The sequence below is a fragment of the Diachasmimorpha longicaudata genome, chromosome 4 (assembly GCF_034640455.1).
Source record: "Diachasmimorpha longicaudata isolate KC_UGA_2023 chromosome 4, iyDiaLong2, whole genome shotgun sequence".
Lineage (NCBI taxonomy): Eukaryota > Metazoa > Arthropoda > Insecta > Hymenoptera > Braconidae > Diachasmimorpha > Diachasmimorpha longicaudata.
In genome coordinates, this window is record NC_087228.1 from 8,699,501 (window position 1) to 8,719,720 (window position 20,220).

Here is a 20,220-nt window from a genome sequence, read left to right on the forward strand (position 1 = left end):
TTTTTTATTGATAAAATGGTAGTTGTCATTGTTCATAAATGACTCCTATCTTCACCAGTAAATCCATATGTCAAACTTGGAGGCATGATAATTGGTGCGTTGGTCGTCTGTGTTGGCAAAGTGACATTAGAAAGGCACTTGGCATAAGAAATTGATGCGTGGCAACACTTGGACCGATATAAAAGGTCCGTTAACCCTCCAGCGATCGTTGATATAAGTGTCGAGTGTACAGCATATGTTTGTTGTCCATTAAAAAAAAAATGAAATAAAATGACGAGAGAATTTAAAAAAAATACAGGAGGAATTTGCTTCGATTGCGACGATTAATCTTGAATCCTTAAATATATCCAACTGTCGGGTTGTTCTTGGAAGTCGAGTGGCGCCTCGAGTACTGGAGTTGCCTCTCGTTGACGTGCAAATACCTCCCCCCCCCAGTCCTCTTCTCCTGCATTTTAATTGACTCTCAATCGTGATCCCGAAGATGCCACTTTATCCCTGGGTCTTTTTAATCATTCAGTTTTCATGCATTTTGCTTCTCAGTGTTATGATTGTACAGACGTTAATGATACTTCAGGATATATTGGATTGTTAGGGGTGAGTTAAAGATATCCAAGTCCTCTGACTACTCCTTATTCCAGTGAAATGCTTTTCTACGTTTGAATTTTCTCTAATTTTTCAATTAAAGTCAATTAAAGTAAAAATATCGTAGTCTGTAGCAAATTTTACGAAAGGGTTGAAAACTTATTTTTCATAGAGAATCATTAGAGGGTGAAATAATTTTTGCTTTTATTTTTTTCGAGTATTTGTCTTAAAAACTTTATTCTTGTTTGGACATTACATGAAGGGTGTTAGTTTGCAATTTTCAGTGGATGTCAATGTCATATTCCTCACGACAATTTAATGTCAAATAAATGTGAAATTGATGAGAAAAAATGGGATTGTCAGGCACTTTGATAAATTCAAAATATTCGTATCTTTCAAAGGCGAATTTGCATGTCATTTTCCAGGTAATTACGTATTAATGCATCGAACTGATTGACTTAATCCCACACTTGGGACGATCATTTCCTGTTAGTTTCTTTAAATCCTTTCAATGTTTTTCCCATCAACCTCTTATCTCCGATGAAACTCGGTGGAACATTTTCGAGTCCATTAAAATGTTTTTCTCGTGTTGCTTGCTTGACATCCCCTCATTCATGGAAGCCATTTATATCATTATAATATTAATAGCGGAGAGGTGGATACATTTAACGTATAATAACTTATTTTTTGGCAATTTTTCTGTGATGAACACCTCGACTTTTATTCCGGAAGTTCTCAATTCGTCTATAAAAATTTATAAAATCGTGAAACTTTTAATTGAAATTGTCGCCAATCAATTTATCGTTTATTATCTTCTTGATTTCAAGCCGCACGAATTTCGTGTCTCTACTCTATTATGAGTTTTCTGAATGTGTACAATTTTCTCTGGTCTAGCAATTATGATTGTGATATTGGGTAGTTTTTTTATCCTCATTTTTTTTTGTTCTCTCGCTTATTTTAGTTCCGGTGTTCACTGTAGTCCTCTCTATTTTCTCCTCTTTTAACGTCTGAAGTGTCGTGCTGAATTTGAATGGGATTTCTGGGAAGACGACGTCCACGAAATATATCCCTTTGAGACATTTTATGCTTTTACGATTCTCGCCACCAAAAGATGTCGAGCGAGAAAACAAAGACTGTAGAGCTAAAACGTTTGATTTTCATTATCCTTCGGCACATGATTTCATAATCTAGCCTTTCTTCCAGCGGATGTGGATACGTAACTATGAGGAGTCACAATCCAACCGCCATATTGTTTTTTTTGCCTCACACTCCTTCACATACACGTCATTAGTCCATTAATTAAACTTTTTCATCGACTATTCAATCATTATTAACAATTCCTCTTAGTTCAACTGAAGAAAAAAGCGAAGTGAGTCGTTAGAAAATCATCAATGGTGGAATGAACAAATAACGTTGGAAATTGTGATTTATTCGAAAGTAAAATCTATTTTTGAAGCGTTGCAACCAGGTGGAATAATAAAAATTCACGTGGGCAATGGTGAACAGGGGGATTTGACTCGTGTATTTTAACATCACCCTGGCGCATTCCTCGTGACTCGTTTTACCTGTTAATTTAATATTTTCCCTGGAGCAATAATGCCCCCCAGACAAAACACGTTCACCAGCGATGTTAGAGTTAAAGTTTTATTTGATAAAGGAGTACCCCAGCTGTGTTAATCACCATTTTTTTCCTTTTCTACTCCAAGAAAATAATATTCTCGTAATTAGTATTTTCTGAACTAGAAGCATTCGTTTATTATTCTCCAAACAGTTGAGTTATTACCGAAAAAAAATTGGCTGGATTTTAAACAAATGTAAACGAATCAAAAAATTCTAATCTTCAAGTCTCGAAAAATTCCATTGTCCTGGAGGTTACCAATCAATTCTTCATAAAATTAAATTTTTTCCTCAACAATCTATCCTCCCCCTGCATTTCAAAATTTCTTTATCCATCTTCAGCATCTCAGAAACATGTACAAATGTCGTAAAATTCCAATCTGAAAAATTCCCATAAAATTGGAAGGGATCTCCTCATCGTTGCGATGACAACGCGCGGTATCGTCAGCGGGAGCCGAATGAAGTATACAAGTAAACGGCGAACCGGGCGCATTCGGCTCACCTCGGTATTCTCGTGTCTAAAGCTGTATACCGTACTCCACCATCCCCATTCATATATCTCTCTCTAACTCTCATTGGAGTACTATAGATCCTCGCACTCACTTACCACGCGGCATCGGTATTCCAAAGTCTCTCTCCGATTCACACAAATACACAGTGGGGAGAAGTTGGCGCGTCGAGTGGAGCCGGCTGGGTGGGCGGCAGTTGTCCAAGCAGTCCCAGTACTCCCAGTCTACGGCGGGGCGACGTCGTCTACACTGGCCCTCAACGACATCGCGCGCGTTCACATCCAGCCATATGCGCGATATCTCGTCCCCGTCGTTATATTTTGTAACATTTAATCAACAATTGTTTTTGTCGAGGAGGACAATCAAGCGTGAGATGAATTGCATGACGAAACAAAAACAAAAAAAAAAAAGAAATGTATAAACTAACGTTTTAACCTCGGAATTAACAGTAATTTTAATGATTAAAATGTGCTCCTCAAAATACTGGGAATTAAATTGTGAATTCATTTACTTTAATTCATAGTTTATGAGTTATCACGGTGAAGGTGGAGAACAGCTGGTTCGTGTGTGGGGGTGGGTAGATTGTTCATGGAAAAAAAGGGGAAAGGGAGGCGTGTCTGACAGTTTACACAGACCGTGTGACTCATAGACACGACCTTCGATATTTTTGTTTTATCCGAATGATTGGGATAAGGGGGTGAGGGTGATTGTGGCTCAGAGAGGCCATCAGCTGCTCCACCAGGAGTCAAAGCTGACGATATCTACGGGGTTATGTGTTGGTGGTTGAGACAGTTGATTTGGATGCTACCGACCTTGACATGCACCTGTGGGACGAGTGTCGGAGGGTTACGGGATGACTCAGGTATAAGGGGGAGCTCCGGGCCATTGAGGTTTAGAGGTGGGGAGGAAGCTATTGCCATGTGCGTTCCCAATGAAGGTGGATTTTTTGGGTTTTATTTGGGCTTGGGGGAGACTTTCAAGGATTTTTTGGGAATTGGGACGGGTTTTCATGTTTGATGGAGAATTGGATGAATCTAAATGGCAGCGATAACTTGAAATGTTTGTTAAGTAGGAGCGTATACCGTTGATTGAGTCCTTATTTATTCATATAATTCCGAGAGTAACAATTGTACGGAAATTATGGAATTTATATACTCGAGTTTTTAATTTTCAATCTGTCATTTTATTGAAAAAAAATTTACCGACATTTAACAAATCTTTGATGACAATTCAAATATTTATTTCCTCGAATTGATCGATATTTTTTACACATTTGGTGGATAACTGGATTTCTATCAACGACATGAGGAAGAAAATGTTCCTTTTTTTTTCAAGACAGGAAATGAGAGCTTGAATTAATTGTATTACTCCGCTGTATCCATTTGTATCTCATGGCACAACGCCGGTATTTATTTTTGATTTGTGTGTCTCTATTTCGGCTCATTCGCTCCTCTTCAGCCTCCTGGTATGCCCGAGGGGGACACCACTCCCTCAAAGTCGTTAAGTATTTTCTTCTTTATTCATCCGTTGAATTTTGAAATTTTTTTTTTTCCCTCTATCCTCTCGTATCTCAAAATTTTGTTGTGTCTTCATCGCCGGCCAATTAAGATGAAAATTCATCTCCCTCAACCGGATACTCACTGTAGGATAGAATGTTGTTTAACTGTACCACCGACAGTATTTAGTGTATTAATTCGCACATTTGACACGTGGCGGTTGTGAGAGCAACTTCAGCTATATGTTCTGACAACAGGATCCTCCATCTTGTCCTTGACATGGAGAATTTATCATCTTACGGTATTCGCGGATTTTACCCTTGAGGTTTGCTGTTGGGTTATTTTTTTACGCTTATGGAAAATGTTTGGGCATTGTTTAAAGGACAAATTAGTCGGAATTTGTCAAGGTCTCATTAGTTATTCAATGAGGTGGGTTTATGACGATAAATGGTAAGCATTTACTTCCGGATGGATGTAAAGCACATTTTCATTTATTCATCATCATTATTTCATTGCTCAATGATAAAGTAATTTTTGTATCCGAAAAAAATTTGCCAATATTTGAGGCATTACTTATTTGATGGGAATAAAACTGCAAATAAAAATGTAGTTCAAGGTTGAGTGGGACTTAATCATTATCGTGTACTGTTTCAATTCACTGATCTTTTTACTCCCAGAAACTTGAAAAATTTTCGTTGAAATTACAAGGACTTTCTCGTGAACCAAAGAAAACGAACAAAAAAAAATGTTTATTTATGAATTAACAATAAAATTCTTGAATTGAGAAATGTTTCTTCATCTCGAATATCACAGGGATTGCGCATAATCGATTCTATCCGGATGCGGTAGGAGTGAGGTAATGATACAAAATTGTCAATGTCTCAGACATTTTTTTTTCCTGTTCACGCTTCATCGCCGATATGTCAAGGGCTTTTCTCTTTCACCGAATCGCATTTTACAATTTTTATTCATTAACGTTGATCCACCAGTGATGATTTCAGTCATTGAGTTTAATAATTGGCACATCTTCCTTCGATATCGAGTGGCTATTACCCTCTCAATTCTTATGATTTGTTCGATTGATTTTGAGATATGCCACGGAGAATTTTCCTATAATTGTATCACACTAGCTGTCTTTTTCTCCCGTTTGCAGAAATATTTGGCCAATGACCGAGTGTTGAAGGGAAATAAACCTACAGACGATTTAATTATGTTGACAATAAGTCTTTCACTATTTTCCACTTTCACTAGTCGACACACGTCGTCGAGTGATTAATCACTGACTGGGAAATCCCAAATAGACATTTCCCTGAATTTCCATGCGTCAGGGTAAATATGTCAGCACTATGGTGTACGCAGAAATGGAGATAGTTAATTTCAATTAGTTTTACCCTTAACAGAACATTCCGGATTATTAGAAACTTAAAAAAAAAATTTCCAGACATTTAAAATCTCTAATTACTATAAACGATCTCATTAATTAACTATTATGAATGATTGATAAATAAAAAATTAACCATTCTCGGCTGGAATGGGGCGAGGGGGGGGGGCAATGCCTTGTTTATTGTAGTGAAAAAATTAAACGATTGGAAATTATCAGATCTATATCTAGTCCAATCCGTTGAAAGGGTTAGAGCTGGTTTAACATAGCTTCCATGACCACTTTGCCACCAATAAAAAGCATTCACCGTACACACACGATTTTCACATTACGTTGTATATCATTTCATACAAAGCACAATTGTGAATGTTCGTGGAGTGTGTACTGAGGTGGGGTACGATTGATACGTCACGTTGGAAAACGGTAAAATGTCCTTGTCGATTTGTATCTGTCGATACGCGTCTCTGGCTCTTGATGGATGACTCCCTGAGATTTTTGCTCATCTTCACAGTCATTTGTGAAGCTTCAGGGAAGAATCATCAACGCTCTGATGACTTCATTCGAGACAATGGGGTCTTCGTTTGAATTTCATGAATTTACAATTATTCCAGAATATATTTAGAAATGAATTTAGAGAATTTATGGGATCAAAAAGGGATTGAGTTGAGTGTGTGAGTGGAGTCTACAGTTTCCAGAGGTTTTTCATTTTCAAATTTGTTAATTAAATTGAAGGAGATAAATTTCATGAATAATCAATGTCATTGTGATTATTTTTCGGAAGGAGTGGTGTACTTAGAAAGTTTGTAATTGATTACTCGATAATTTGGTAGTTTCAGTGAATTTATAGTGAAAGCAGAAATTTTATACGCTTTTTCGTTCGACTAAAAATAATATTTTCTTGTTTTGAACATCATTAGTATCAGAGGCTCATGACAAGTAGACATTTAATAAATTAAACTCGTCAACAGTTTGTTTTTTCGTAGCATTTTTTTTTTCAATGACTCTAGTATCGAACACGATGCTAGTCCCTTGTGATTTGTCACGTATGTCCCTGCGACACGTGTTTACCAGTGTTATCGACACTGAACTACCTATTGCTACCCGTTACATAGGCTCCTCACTCTCACTTCAGCAATAAAGAGTTGAACTAAAATAGGTGTACAACGATACACAACCACTCCATTTCTGGATAACTTTCGCAATGTATGAGTCAACGTAAGAAATGAAAAAGTAAGGAAATAGTGGTATTCGAGAGTGGGAGACGTAACCAGTTGATGAAAAATGTAAATCAACTGTTGCCATATATCATCATCTTTAACATGTCAGGTCGTTCATGATGTTTAAAGTTTTGGGGTTGTCTTGAGCGTCACAAATGTTACGTTATTATTTCAAATTCATTTTTTAACATTTCACAAGAGTAATAAAACGAGAATTAGTTACGGTAGTTTCTCAATTTGGTGAATAACGATTTACTGAGTGGGCTCTTTAGCACTATTTTTTGGTTTACTTATACAGACTTTGGACAGAACTAGATTTGGTGTGTGGGTTTTGACGAAAAATCAATGAAATACCATACGAGTATTTATGATTACCGAGAAGCCGAGGAGAAATCAATTTCCGAGAAATCAATTCCAATGCAATTTTCAGTTTGAGATAGTTCAAGGCTGGCAGAGTGAAATTCAAAAAATTTTTTTTCTTTCCATTTTAACGATATTTTTTTCTCAAACCGCGAAATGCCATCCCATTTTTTCCGATGGCTACATTTGTCCAGAATATTTTAATGATTTAAGATGATCCATTTGTCCTTGGCTTACTCTATCTTCTAAAAGAAATTATCGTCACGTTCATTTGACATAATACGATGAAAAAAAAAGTTACCTGTTATTTATTAAAACATCAATTCGTTCGTTTAAAATGTTCGATTTCGGCGAATGGCTTTCATTTCCCGTAGGTGTTTAACCAAATATTCTGGGCAGGGTACCACCCACAGATTGAGTATATTCACTTCGCAACAGTTTTACAAAATCGTTATTTTTGTCCTTTCAAATCGTATCAAACTACTCTCTCCGATTGTCTGGTGTGAAGGATGAAGGTGATTTCTACACCTGATAACACTGACAATTGTTTCGCCCTGTGTGCTCGTTGGTTACGCGTCATCGATCGTCTCTAATCGCGAGTGAAGATTACGATTATTTAATGCTCGATCGAGCATCCAATGCCATATCGATCAATAGGTTTATCTGCAATTCTATTACGAAAGTATTTTTGTCCATTGAATGGTTCTTTATGAACTTTGTCAAGTGAAATTTCACCAGTTGATTGATAACGTTGATAATTTTTAAGTGCTGTGTGAATGATTTCAACTGAAATTCTAGTCGATATCGGTAATATTTTATTGACTCGCATTGGCCAGTTCAAATTAGTCCAGGATTTGGTCAAAATTTTAAGATCAAATTTTTTTCCAATATGTAATTAAAAAACTAATTATTTTGGAACTTTTAATTTTCTCAGTAAATTAAAAAAATAGTGTAATAATTCAAATAAATTGTTGGCACTACTAGTTTCACTTGAAATGAAATGACATTAGTGGTATTGATTTATCGATGAGAATGAGTTCGTCAAATACAAAAAAATGTTCAGCAAATCCGTGGGCGAACTTGTCTGGCCAAGGCGTATGATACTCAACTACAGGACAATTACCCTATCGTATTCACCAATGGTATACCTTCACCACGAACAGATGAATTCGAAAGATACATTTTACATTTTTTTTTTCTCATTCTCTCACGAATGAGCGGCTCGTTTTGTCGTCATTGCAAACTTGATTTTTCCCCCTTCGTCACGTGATAACTACCACTGGTATGTCCTTTACACCAAGTACAGCTCGAAGACACCAGGGAGTCTCCCACGTACCTTTAAAAACACGTACAACATCACCTTGCCATTTAAGGATCGATTCGACTCGTCAAAATGCTCGGTGAACTGCTTTTCTTATTACCTCAAACCATGCTATTTTAAATGACACGTCAATTATTCATTTCATCAACGCTCCTGGATAATTTATTTCCAAGTACCTTTGTAATATGCAGTGAATTGTGAATGGAACGATCGTGTTGTTGAGCTAGTTTACAATTTTATAATCGTAATTTCACGCAAGATGTTAAGATATCTAGTTTAAAATTGTTTAGCAAATGCACTAACTTTGCACTGAAATTTTTTTACTCTTCTTTATTCAAAGTTCAAGGACGAGCATTGAACTCCATAAATATTCGATTGGGCTGTTAGTGGATTTTATTTGTTCTTTAACTTTTCGAGTGATTCAGATGGCTGTGGTGGTGGGGGAGGGGCTTTGAGTCGTTGGAAATAGCTCCAGGGTCTAGGCACGTTGGACATTCCAATGTTGGTGCAGCAGCCGGCGTTTGAGGCAGGTCAGGGGACATGTGTGTCTGGACACAGAGAGAGGTGAAATCAAAACATTCACTCTTTGAATTTTCCTCGCAAAAAAAAAATTAGTTTGAAGGGATGAAAAGATTTCTCTTGTGTTTTTGATATTTTTCAAATTTCTTGGGGATTGTCTTGTTATTCGGAGGTTATTCCTAAAATTGGGATGATAGTGTGTTGGGGATTTGATGAGGATCTCCTTGGACCACGAGGGATTTTTTATTCCTCAGTGGTGATGTTGGTGGGGTCCGTTATGCTGCTCACGGCGCAAGAATGCAGTCCGGTCGTTGCCAACTACCTTTATGCCTTCTTCTTATCCCACCTATTCTCAATTCTTCCTTGTTCTTTTTTTTAAACATCCACCAATGTTACTATGCACAGGGTTGAGAGGTTTTATGTTTAGAAATTGATAATTAATTAATTCTTGTAAAAAATTTGTCATAATTTTTTTATTCAAGAGGAGAGAGGGATTTTTTTTCGCAGTTTGTTATGAATTTTGATGGAATAACTAAAGTCATAAACATACAAACATTGAAAATGTAAAAAAGTTAGCTTGGAGTTGTATTATAACAGTGGAGAAGGTGAAATATCAGTTTTCGAAGCTACTGACTTTCTGCTACAGTCAATTCGCATATTTAAAGGTTCGTAGAAAATAGCCATTGCCCTCGCCCACACGTGTACATCCAACGGAGGTAAAAGGAAGCCAAGTCGAGGTAGAATGTGAATAAGAAGAAGAGACAAATGTTGGAGTTTAAGGCGTGTGTACACGTGGGAGCACATAGGCAGCTGTGTGTCGTCAGCTGTCTATGTAAATTGCCGGTGAATTTTACTGGATATCGTTTTTTCGCATTTGCAATCGATTATGACCTATCAATGTATCAATTATCGACAATTTTCGAATTAATATTTAAGAAATTGATGGAGGTGAAGGCGCGAGGTTATCTCAATAGACCAATCGAATAATTCTATCAATATAAAATTGAATAATCTGTCGGCCTAGATTTTATTCTCTTTTATTTATTCCGGTGAATGAATAAATAAAGTGAAGGCTTATGATTCATTAATTGGAATTTGAAAAGTTGATTTAGCAGAATTTATTTAATTTATTCGAATTTTAGGTAATTTATTCTAGTTTATTTTTGTCTTTTTCGTTGCTCTTGATAATATGATACACACCTATGATATGAAATAATCCTACAATCCTTCACCATCCATTACACGATAGAGTGAAGTACGGTAATCGAGTTTGTCAGAGCTGGAGAAACCCAGCAATCATTTCTCATGTACCTTATCTACGGTAATTGCATTATTATGCATTACCCGGAGAGTTTGAGAGTTCATTCCGGTACATTTTCTTCCATTCAGAGAATAATAGACCGGTGATGGAATAACGAAAAAAGAAAAAAACAAGTCAACACAAGAATGACAAATCATAATTTATCGTTTGACGTCATCACGTGAGAATCTCATCCACAGGTCATTTGTAATTTTTTGTGAACTTATTAAAGGGGAGAAGTTGTAGTTGTGGGGTCGTGGCCTCGTGTTAATGTCGCAGTGAGCCCATCATCTTCTCTATTTTCCTCCATTTGCAATCTAATTTTATCGAGCCGGAAAATGCAGTGTCTCTTCTCACTCTTCTTCGTTTCACTGCCACTAGAGAGATCCAGACATATGTCTGCCTTTCTTTCCATGTATCTATACATAGAATCTTGAGAGTCAGTGTCGGCTTGTCGGTGTCTTCATCCTGATGCACGTAACCGCGAGTACTCTCATGTTTTTATTTTTATTTTTTTCTGACAATTGGGAGAGAGTGTTGATGTCATTTTTCTTTGTATCATTGATCATGAAAATTGTTTGTTTGCTTTGTATCATTGATCATAGAGAATTCATTTGTTGTTGGATTTGTTGTTGTTTCAGTTTATAGGTGGAGTACCTTGCAATTGTTTATTTTTGTTTTGCAAGTAAACGTTTATTCGATTGTAGACGCCAGACAATTATTAATTTGGTTTTTTTCCTCCTCGAAGACAGTCTTTCTTCATTAGTTTTCTTTTTTGAATAATTTCATTTACAAAATTGATATTTCTGTTTTGAAATGATTTTGGACGACTCAAACGCTCGAGAAACGGTTGGGAGACGTTCTTGAAGTCAATAAATCATTGAATATTAATTTTCTCATTGAGAAATAATTATTCATCAGGGGACAGATAATTGGTTTTTTCTTATTTATTCTGGTAATAAATAAATATGTTTCATAGTGATCAGCAGCCGATGAATGTTTAATGTTATTTTTCAATTTCGTAGCGCAGGGTTTCACCAGGTTGCCTCGATTAATTTTTTAATTTTCGGAATACCTCCCAAAAGTGAAGGTCGACATCAAAGTTTTGTTGAAGACCTTGTTGATATACTAAACAGGAATTTACAGAAGAGGACCCTAGAAAAATTACCTCCACCAATCTAATTAACAAGTTCTTTACGAAAATCAATTTTTGATTGAATAATTCTACGAGGATTAGTAGAAAGCAAAAAAATCTAGGTCAATATGTTACCAAATTTTCCATTGACCAAAAATACCCCGGACTTTGATATCGAATATTCATGATTTGATTAATAATTCAAGGAGTGTATATTTCATCATTTCTGGGAATAAATGCTACATAAACTGTTCACAAAATTTCAATTCTTCACAACCAGTGAAATAATCACATATGACATGAATGAACAATCGATGATTCATTCATAGAAAAATGTTCTCGAACACCATTGACATAAAAATTCTTTACAATTCGTTTTATTTTCTCCAAAAAAAAAAAAAAAAAAAAAAAAAAAAAAAAAAAAAAACTGTTTCAATAGATTTAAAGTCCCAGTACGTGTATCGTATTTGGAGTAGGGAGGTAGCGCAAGGGAGGGGGGGGGGTGAACAGGGGGAGTGAATATGAGCAGGTTATTGCTTGTTGTCCGAAAGGCCAAAATCGCCTTAGCCTTTGACAAGTACCGTTAGGTACACCTCGTTTCAAATTCCTCTTTCGATAATCACACGCGGCTATATGGTATACCCGTCAGTCTTTGGGGGGGGCCTTGGACCAGACCCCGCGCATCCTCGTCACATCCTTCATTTCCTCAAGAGATGAGACGGGGAGAAGGTTGAAATCAATTTGACCCTGACAACAAAGGAAAACAAGGAGTAAAAAAATATATATAGGCGCTGGTGTAGATCATAGAAGGTGGTCCCGCTTCGTCGATTACATTGTTACGTATACGTAAACACGTGTGAGGGGAGCATTGGGTTAGTCCATCACACACACCCACGTGTTACGAAAAATTACGAAATTTTTTTTTTTTTGTTCATTTTAACGAGTCCTTTTATGCGCTTGAAGGAGCCATTCCCTAGACTTCCGTGTAATTATGTCGGGAAATCAATTAGTTGACATTGGATAGACAATGGGCGATTGTTGATAAATTAGTGTCAAGTTCGTGGGGATAACGGATGTTTCCTTACGAAAAATAATTTATGTGGAGTATTTCATTGGGTTGAAACGGGATACGGTGATTCTCCTTGAAGTTTACTTCGGATTACGAAAAAATACGAGAATTCTTAGTGATATTATTCTATTATTTATAGGATTTTTTATATTAGTTGTTTTGATGTGACATGAGGGCCCCGAAATGACAGGAATAGTCCAAGATAAGGAGAGGACGTTATTTATTTACTTTAAACTCTTTTCGATCGAGAGGAAACAGCGTTCGTGATTTAGAAACGTTGATTCGTCTGAAGGATTTCCTCTTCACTAGTTCTGTATTAATTTAGTAGGAAAGTCCCTGATTAATGTTATACCAGGTCGGAACTTTCCGCATTCTCAACTATTTTCTCATCCCCTGACACAGATTAAACAGTGAAATTTTACTGAATTCTTCATGTATAATTCCTGAAAAGTCTCAAAGTTCCCACACACTCATGAGCCAGAGGCTTATTCTGTCGAGTTCTGGGTGCCGCTTGTCATGTCAATATCGATATAAGTTCTCAATACATTTCCCAGAGAAATTAATCTCGTCATATTTTACCGCATCTCATGTGATCACATCACATGGGAATTCAACACTCTCATTTTTATCAACCTAAATACTTCAAATCCCTCATTTATCCAATGACTCAAGTTCTCCGAATGCTACTCATCCCCACTTTTCTCTCAACACTTTAATCGTATCCCTTGCGGCGCCACCACTCCACAAAAATTACCCAATTTCCGCAATCTCAATACCAAAAGAAAACCATTCACCGTAATATTTATCTGACTCCGTGGATGATGACTGATGATTGGCCATTGGTTTCAGTTGTGCGTGTGATGGTGATTGTGGGTCTCAGGGGTTGTCGACTAGGGTGGGGATAAAAGTAGGGTGGGGGAGGAGGGGGGGGGGGTGATGGTGGGGTAGTAACAGCACCCACACACTCCACTTTGCCGATTACCATATGCGGGGATAGTGATCGTACTCTCCTTGAGTTCCGGTCTCGTCCTGTACTCTGGTGCGCGCGAACTCTCGAATTCACTCGTGTCTCTCCAGTCCTGTGTCCACGCGCCATACCGGCAGTTACTTTTCCCCACTCGGTTTCATGCCCATCACCCAGTTAGTCAGTCAGAGAACTGCCGTGATCGTGAGTGCTTATCTCGCTTCCTCTTTCCGTGTACGGTTCTCTATATTTTTTTTTATTTGGATCAGTGTGCCATTTTTATTCGTTTATTGGGAGGGCTCTGGGTGATGATGAATAAAATATCGATGAAATTGGAAATTAAATTGCTGAACATTCTGTGAAATTACGTTGCTTTTGTAATTGTGAGGTAACAATTTTTTGTCGGCTTATTTTCTAATTTTTTCTTTCTGGATTTATTTTTTTTCGGAAGTTACCCACCTTATGATTATATTTCCCACGTTTTTCCAAGTTTTATTTGCGATTTTCTCGATGGGTGCACAATAATATTGGGTCTAGCGATAACAATTAATTAACTAGGGGCTTCGTGTGCTCGGAATTCACGTTGAAATGGTCTTTAAGATAAAAATCACTCGGGAATTCAGTGAAAAATATTAGCAAGTCATTAAAAATTACAATTAATGTGTTCATCATTTTGAAAAAAAAATCCTAATCTACTTCGAGTGAATGAGGAAAGTTCAAGTAAATATACCCTTGAAGTCTAAATCCACTGATTACATTCAATTGTTATATTGCCATTTTTTCCTCATATTTTACTCAAATCACCTGCAATGCCAAAATGCTCACCAGTTTATGGAAGTAATTTTTACCTAAAATCCTCAATTATCCGCTTCAGTGTTTCGAATTAAAAAACCTCTCAATATTCTCTTAATTACGTTAATAATCCCGGGGAATTCACATGGCAATAGAGACCTTAAAAAACCCCACATACTCTTGACTTTTTTTCTTTCTCTTAATCCAGTGTTTATCGAGCTATATTTACTGCCAATGTGAAAGGATAAACATGGAGGTCTCATCGAGCACGTGAGCCGACTGTAAGAAAATAAGATCGAGATGATTATGATTATGATAATGACAATGATGATACGATGGTGGACAGCGTAATCAGCATATTGAGAAAACCAGAGACATAGAACCAATTTAGAATTCAAGTGTGCCATAATCGTACACACAGACTGGGGATTTAATAACAAAATTAAAGAGAATAATATGAATAACGGTGGAACGACGGATGCAATTCCCTGTGTAGCCATATCTATTTTATAACAGCTGTACTAACCAGAAGGATATCCCTTAATAATTCTAACCAATGTGTATATCATAGTTATAACGATATTTAACGAGAAACGAAAGGGACATTTGATAGGGAAATTTGAGTGGAATAAAAAAAATAGTTGAGAATTTAATTCAAATACTATTCTAGAAATTGAATAACGAAAGTATCGATACGAACGAACAATTTATTTTTGAGTTAATACCTCTTCCGGGTATTATCGTGTGAGTTATGCAAAAGTGACAATTGATAAACGTGTTTGGATAAATTCGTGAAAGTGATAATTATTGATATACGGCTGCTATCAAGATGTCAACTCAGGCTTACTACAAGGAACGCCTGGGCTTTGATCCAGCTGATACTGTAGCTGAACACCAACGTGAACAGAGAACTCAACATGGTTATGAGGAGTCACTCACCAAATTTAAAGGTCAGAATGGAACAATTGGGGATTACGAGGAAGATGGGAGGTCCAGTTCACTCGCTTATTGGGGATGCTGGGCCAAGTTTATTGAGGCACATGGTAAGGTTCAGGCGGATGCTGACGGCAATTTGCTCGAATGGAGAAATTAAGGAATTGTGGAGACAGATGAATTTTTGTGAATATCATTCGCAATTTTTTTGTTTTATCTGAAACTTTAATCTCCTGCAAACTATCAATTCCCATAGTTTCTCCTAGTTTTTAGCTCGTTTGAATTTTCGTTTTAGTGATTTTTTTTACGTTTTTTGAAAGGGATTTTGCTTTTGCATTAGTGTCTAGTTTTTTTTTACTTTTTTGTTGTTTTGAGATTCGTTCTGGCATGTCGTTTGAAGCGATTGACTCCTAACTTATCCGCCCAATTTACATTTTTAACGATGGTGTGGCATTGCTGAAAGAGAAAGCCCCACAGAAGGCGGGGATTTGGCTGTGTCAGTGTTAATTGTCGGAGGAGTTACTCGGTGACTGTTGGAAAAAATTGAAATTTCATGGTCAGTTTAGTGGTCATTTACCAGGAAGTTACATTCAATTAAATTGCAATAGTAAAGTGATAAATTTTCGAATTGTACTGAGACGAAGTTTCTTCGTCTCATTTAAATTTTCAATCCAACCTGACATATTGATTACCTCATTTAGTTGAACTTTTAATTAATCGTGACATCAGGAACATATTCACATGGAGTTTCTTGATTTCTACGAAATCAGTAATTATTGCATTGAAATTCTTAGTTTGTGTTTATTTCCAAATTGTAAATTATCACTGACATACTTCATGGTAGCAAACGTAAATTTATTATCCAGCTACGGAATTTTTATGCAAAAATTTAATTAGAAAATTCCTGAAAGTGTCAGTTGAAAGTGCAATTTTACTATCGCATTTAAAATGTAACATTTCCAAGAATTTAACCAGAAATTTCAGTCAAATTTTTCCAACAGTGCTGAGAAAAGACAGAAAGAGAAATGTAAAAAAAAATGAAACGGGTGTGTGTCACGTAATTTCCTGCTTTAAAAGGGCTATTAAGGTTCGTGTAAGACAAACCTTTTTATCCATTTTCCTTGGCATCGAGAATAAGTTAACCGAGCCCACGAGTTGGTAGCCTTGAGTCCGGTACCTCTCGTAATAATGAGAGCACTTAGCTTCATTGTCTCCAGTGTTTTGTTCCTTCTTGAATGCTCTCGGTTTACTGGAACAATTCCGTTATTGTATCGGTATCCAATGATATAATTATTTCAACTGTGCTGTACCATAGGCACTCGTAGAGTTTAAAATTACAAATTAATTAAATAAATTGTCAACGGAACTGGAAATGTCGTGAGAATAGGGGAGAATTTTCTTTCGCGATGACGTAACTCATTTTCCCCTTTTAGTGATTGTACAATTGGTGAAACGAAATTGATCAATTAGAAACATTACGTGACACATATCTCTCGATTAGACTCGATTGCTAATTATCCAATACCAAGTAGTGATCGAACTGTCGCCTGGGATAGAAATGCACCCATGATTACAATCGCTGGGGACTTCATGCCAGTGTTGATTCAATTTAAATTTACAGATTTTTTCAACTTTATTATTTAGTTTAAATTTAACGAGCGAATTTGCATGGCATCAGTGTGAACTTTACAATGGTCTTGTCGTGTATTTCATTAATACTGTAATTTTAGTATAGAATTAAGGATTTTTTTATATAAATTTTTAGTGTTCCACATCACATTCTTCAAAGTTCTAACCTGGATTCCCATTTTAAATCATTAGAAAATATTTGGAAATATAAAAAATGCTATTATTGAAAATCAGAATATTTTTCAATAATAAGAAACCATTTTTTGTCTTCACCAAAAAAAAACCTTGACTTTAAGCTTAGAATTTTATCAAAAATCCTGTTCATGACACAGTTAATTGGTTACTTACGAGATTTGATAAGTGAAAAATATTCAGGGCTATTTAATTTAATAAAATAAAGTTAATGACATCCGTGGAATCCAATAAACTTGTCATTAAACCAATTATGGTATTACTTTCAATTACCAATAAAATTATATTCTTTTATTTACGTTCATAATATTTTCACTTGTTAAATTTGTGATGAAAAAATTAATGATTTGACACATTTGATAAGTGAAATATGTTCACACCTGATTAATTGAGTGATACAATAAGGTTGATGAGATAATTAATGATTTGGGACATTTGATAAGTGAGAAATATTCACATCTGTTTAATTGGACAAAAGAAAGCTGTCAGCTCTTTGGAATGTGGTAAATTGATCATTACAAAATGATTACGATATTTCAATTGAGCCTCTACCCTTGAGCACTACCAACTTCGTGCACTGAAATAATCGGCGTATTTATCGAATTGATTTATCTGCATGCGCCGTACAATGGTCTTGCCGAGCCATTTATTATTTATTTATTTATCCCAGATGTACCGCTGGCCCTTTCCCCCTCTTTTTAGCCCATGAACTATAAAATATCGTTGTCGAGTTGTTTATTAATCCCTGAATTTGAATTGATTAGTCGATTCATTTAATAATTGAAAAATATTCACGCGTTCAATCGCCTGAAAGGTAAAATTTATGAGTTCTTTGGAATCCAACAAGTTCATCATTACGGAATGATTATGATATTTCAATGTAGCATCTGCCCTTGAGTACCACCGACCTCGTGTTCACCAGTAATCATTGTATTTATCGATGTGAACGAGGCCGTACACCTGTCCATTCCTCAGTACCTCCATCTTCAAACTCCTAATCTTCCTTCACCAGAAAATTATTCCCCCCCCCCCCCTGACGTCAGGTCAATAACGTGCAGAAGTAACTTGTGAGATGCAGTAAATACAAGCCACTTTGCGTGGGCTAATAATCATTTGCAGGTGCGTGTACTGTATAATGTGTTTTCATAGGTAACCAGGTACTGTGCCACCTATCAGACAGTTCAATGAAGCGTTAAAATTGTGCACACCCTAGATGAAAGTTATGAGTTATGTTTGGACTCTGATACGTCACTGTGTGGTGATAAATTCGGCTGATTATTTTGAATTTATTCCGAAAGTTGTCGGGAAGTTTTATCAATACGTGGGGATAAATTTGCTATATTATTGATATTTTATTCAGAAAGTTTATGAAAATACTGAACAAGTCCAGTGAAAATTGGCTTCCAATTCAAGGAAACGATGTCAACTTAATTTATTTCTTTGTGAAAAAATTCCTTCTCTCGATATTAGCCGGGAAAACAATACGTGTAAATCAACATATCAATTAGAAACACATTGTCTTCAACTTTCGCTACTAGCGTTTACAAAGTGCAAATAGAAATGAGTGGTGAGCCAACTAGCGCGACAACCGTTGCATCATTCACGTGTACTACTGATTTCTGCAACTCTCAAATTAAGTTGACATATCTTTCAATGGATTTACCACTTGACTATTGATATTCCCCTATTCTAATTGCGAATGAATGACCAATCAATTTTATTCTTATCCATCTATCTTGATTCCATCAGAATACGCATGATCATAAGCGAATTTCGTGATTAAATCCATAGATTGACGCAATTCCCGGAAAAGTCATTAATTCATTTTTCATCTTATACTTAACTTAAGAATTAAAATTTATCGTCCTCCAATTACAGTAATTCTTCCAGATTTTACGACTCGTTAGGTAATAACTTAATTGCATTTTAAAAATAGTTTCGCTGAAACAGAAACATTATCACCAAGTTGCAGGCCATGTCATTTACTTTCAAATTATAGCTAACATAAATGAAAGTAAATAAGGCACTTCATCCGATGGCTGAGGGGGCATGTAATCAATGAGGTGGCACTTTGAATGAAATACCTAACTCATCATGCATAAAGACAATTGTCCTCATGCATAGTACAATTGAAATTCTTCTTGGTAATAATCGAGATTCAAATTATGTAATGCGATATGGCATATCCCATCACCATCATCCGCATTATTCATCGATGAATGCATTTGTAGTCACATGAATCAAGACGATGAATAACCTCATTAGAATAATCAGCGTAATCGGAAATCCATGAATCGGTGGGTGGGTAGAGGATTGAAAATGGTATTAAGGAAGATTTATAAATTTTTATAGGATTTAAGTCAAGAGAATTGACTCTTCATCACTCGGTCCATTGTGGATTAAGGGATTACGTGATGCATAAACAATGACAAGTGAAAATTGAAGCTTGCTCAATGTTTTGTCATTGACCCTGAAGGTTATAACTTCTATTTTCTAAAGAAGTGCCGGATATTGCAGTCAAAATATTCATATTTGTGAGTCAGACAGCGGGAACCGTACGCTGAGAGATAACGTGACTTTGTTTAGTTTGATGATAACATTGTTACATAAACGTCACAGTTATTTCCCAGCCTTTGACTGTAAAAGTCGTGGAAAAATTTCGAGTTTTCGCGAAGCAACACAAGTTGCTTCAGGCCAGTTGTTCTAACCTGATAATTAATTAATAATTCATCGACAATTGTATCGGGAATTAAGGGTAGAATGTACGATTAATTGTGAAAATTTACCGCTCGTATATAAAATGAATACAAGATGTTGATAGGAGCTAATGAGAAATTGGTTACATGAAGAAAATACGAGTGACTATTTCGTCGAGGCGCTAAAGCTGTACATCGTTATGACGATCCATGGCTAATTACAGATTTCACTCTTCCTCGGATTAAGTGGTCTAAGTGACTGTGCAAGTAAACCAGACAGTTACGATGATAATTTTCCCCATGACTTTTAGTTTCATTCGGTGGAGTTGTACTCATCCAATCATAATATTTCTAATGGTATTTTATGGATTGAGTGTATTCACGTGAAATCAAAGTGACATTGGTTATCTCAGTTTCAAGAGAGCTGGAATGCCAATTTATTTTTACGATCCATTAGTCACGAAGGGGTTATACATTTGAGAAGAGCTCTTGAGATTGTCGAGTATTT

General features: G+C 36.2%; 1 protein-coding gene across 34 annotated transcripts in view; it reads left to right on the top strand.

Annotated features, from left to right (window-relative positions):
- Window positions 1–20,220, top strand: part of LOC135161682 (microtubule-actin cross-linking factor 1) — a 140,841-nt gene that overhangs the window by 46,949 nt on the left and 73,672 nt on the right. For 6 of the 34 annotated variants that reach the window (XM_064119467.1, XM_064119492.1, XM_064119476.1 and 3 more), the window contains exons 1-2: window positions 2,800–3,570; window positions 14,471–15,212. The exons of 9 other annotated variants lie outside the window; for them this stretch is intronic. In XM_064119467.1, the coding sequence (XP_063975537.1) occupies window positions 15,092–15,212 (121 nt within the window). In that variant the 5' untranslated portion in view covers window positions 2,800–3,570; window positions 14,471–15,091. Of the gene's footprint in view, window positions 1–2,768; window positions 3,571–14,470; window positions 15,213–20,220 lie in introns of those variants that run through there. 19 more of the 34 variants (XM_064119479.1, XM_064119480.1, XM_064119468.1 and 16 more) reach the window with 12 other exon arrangements.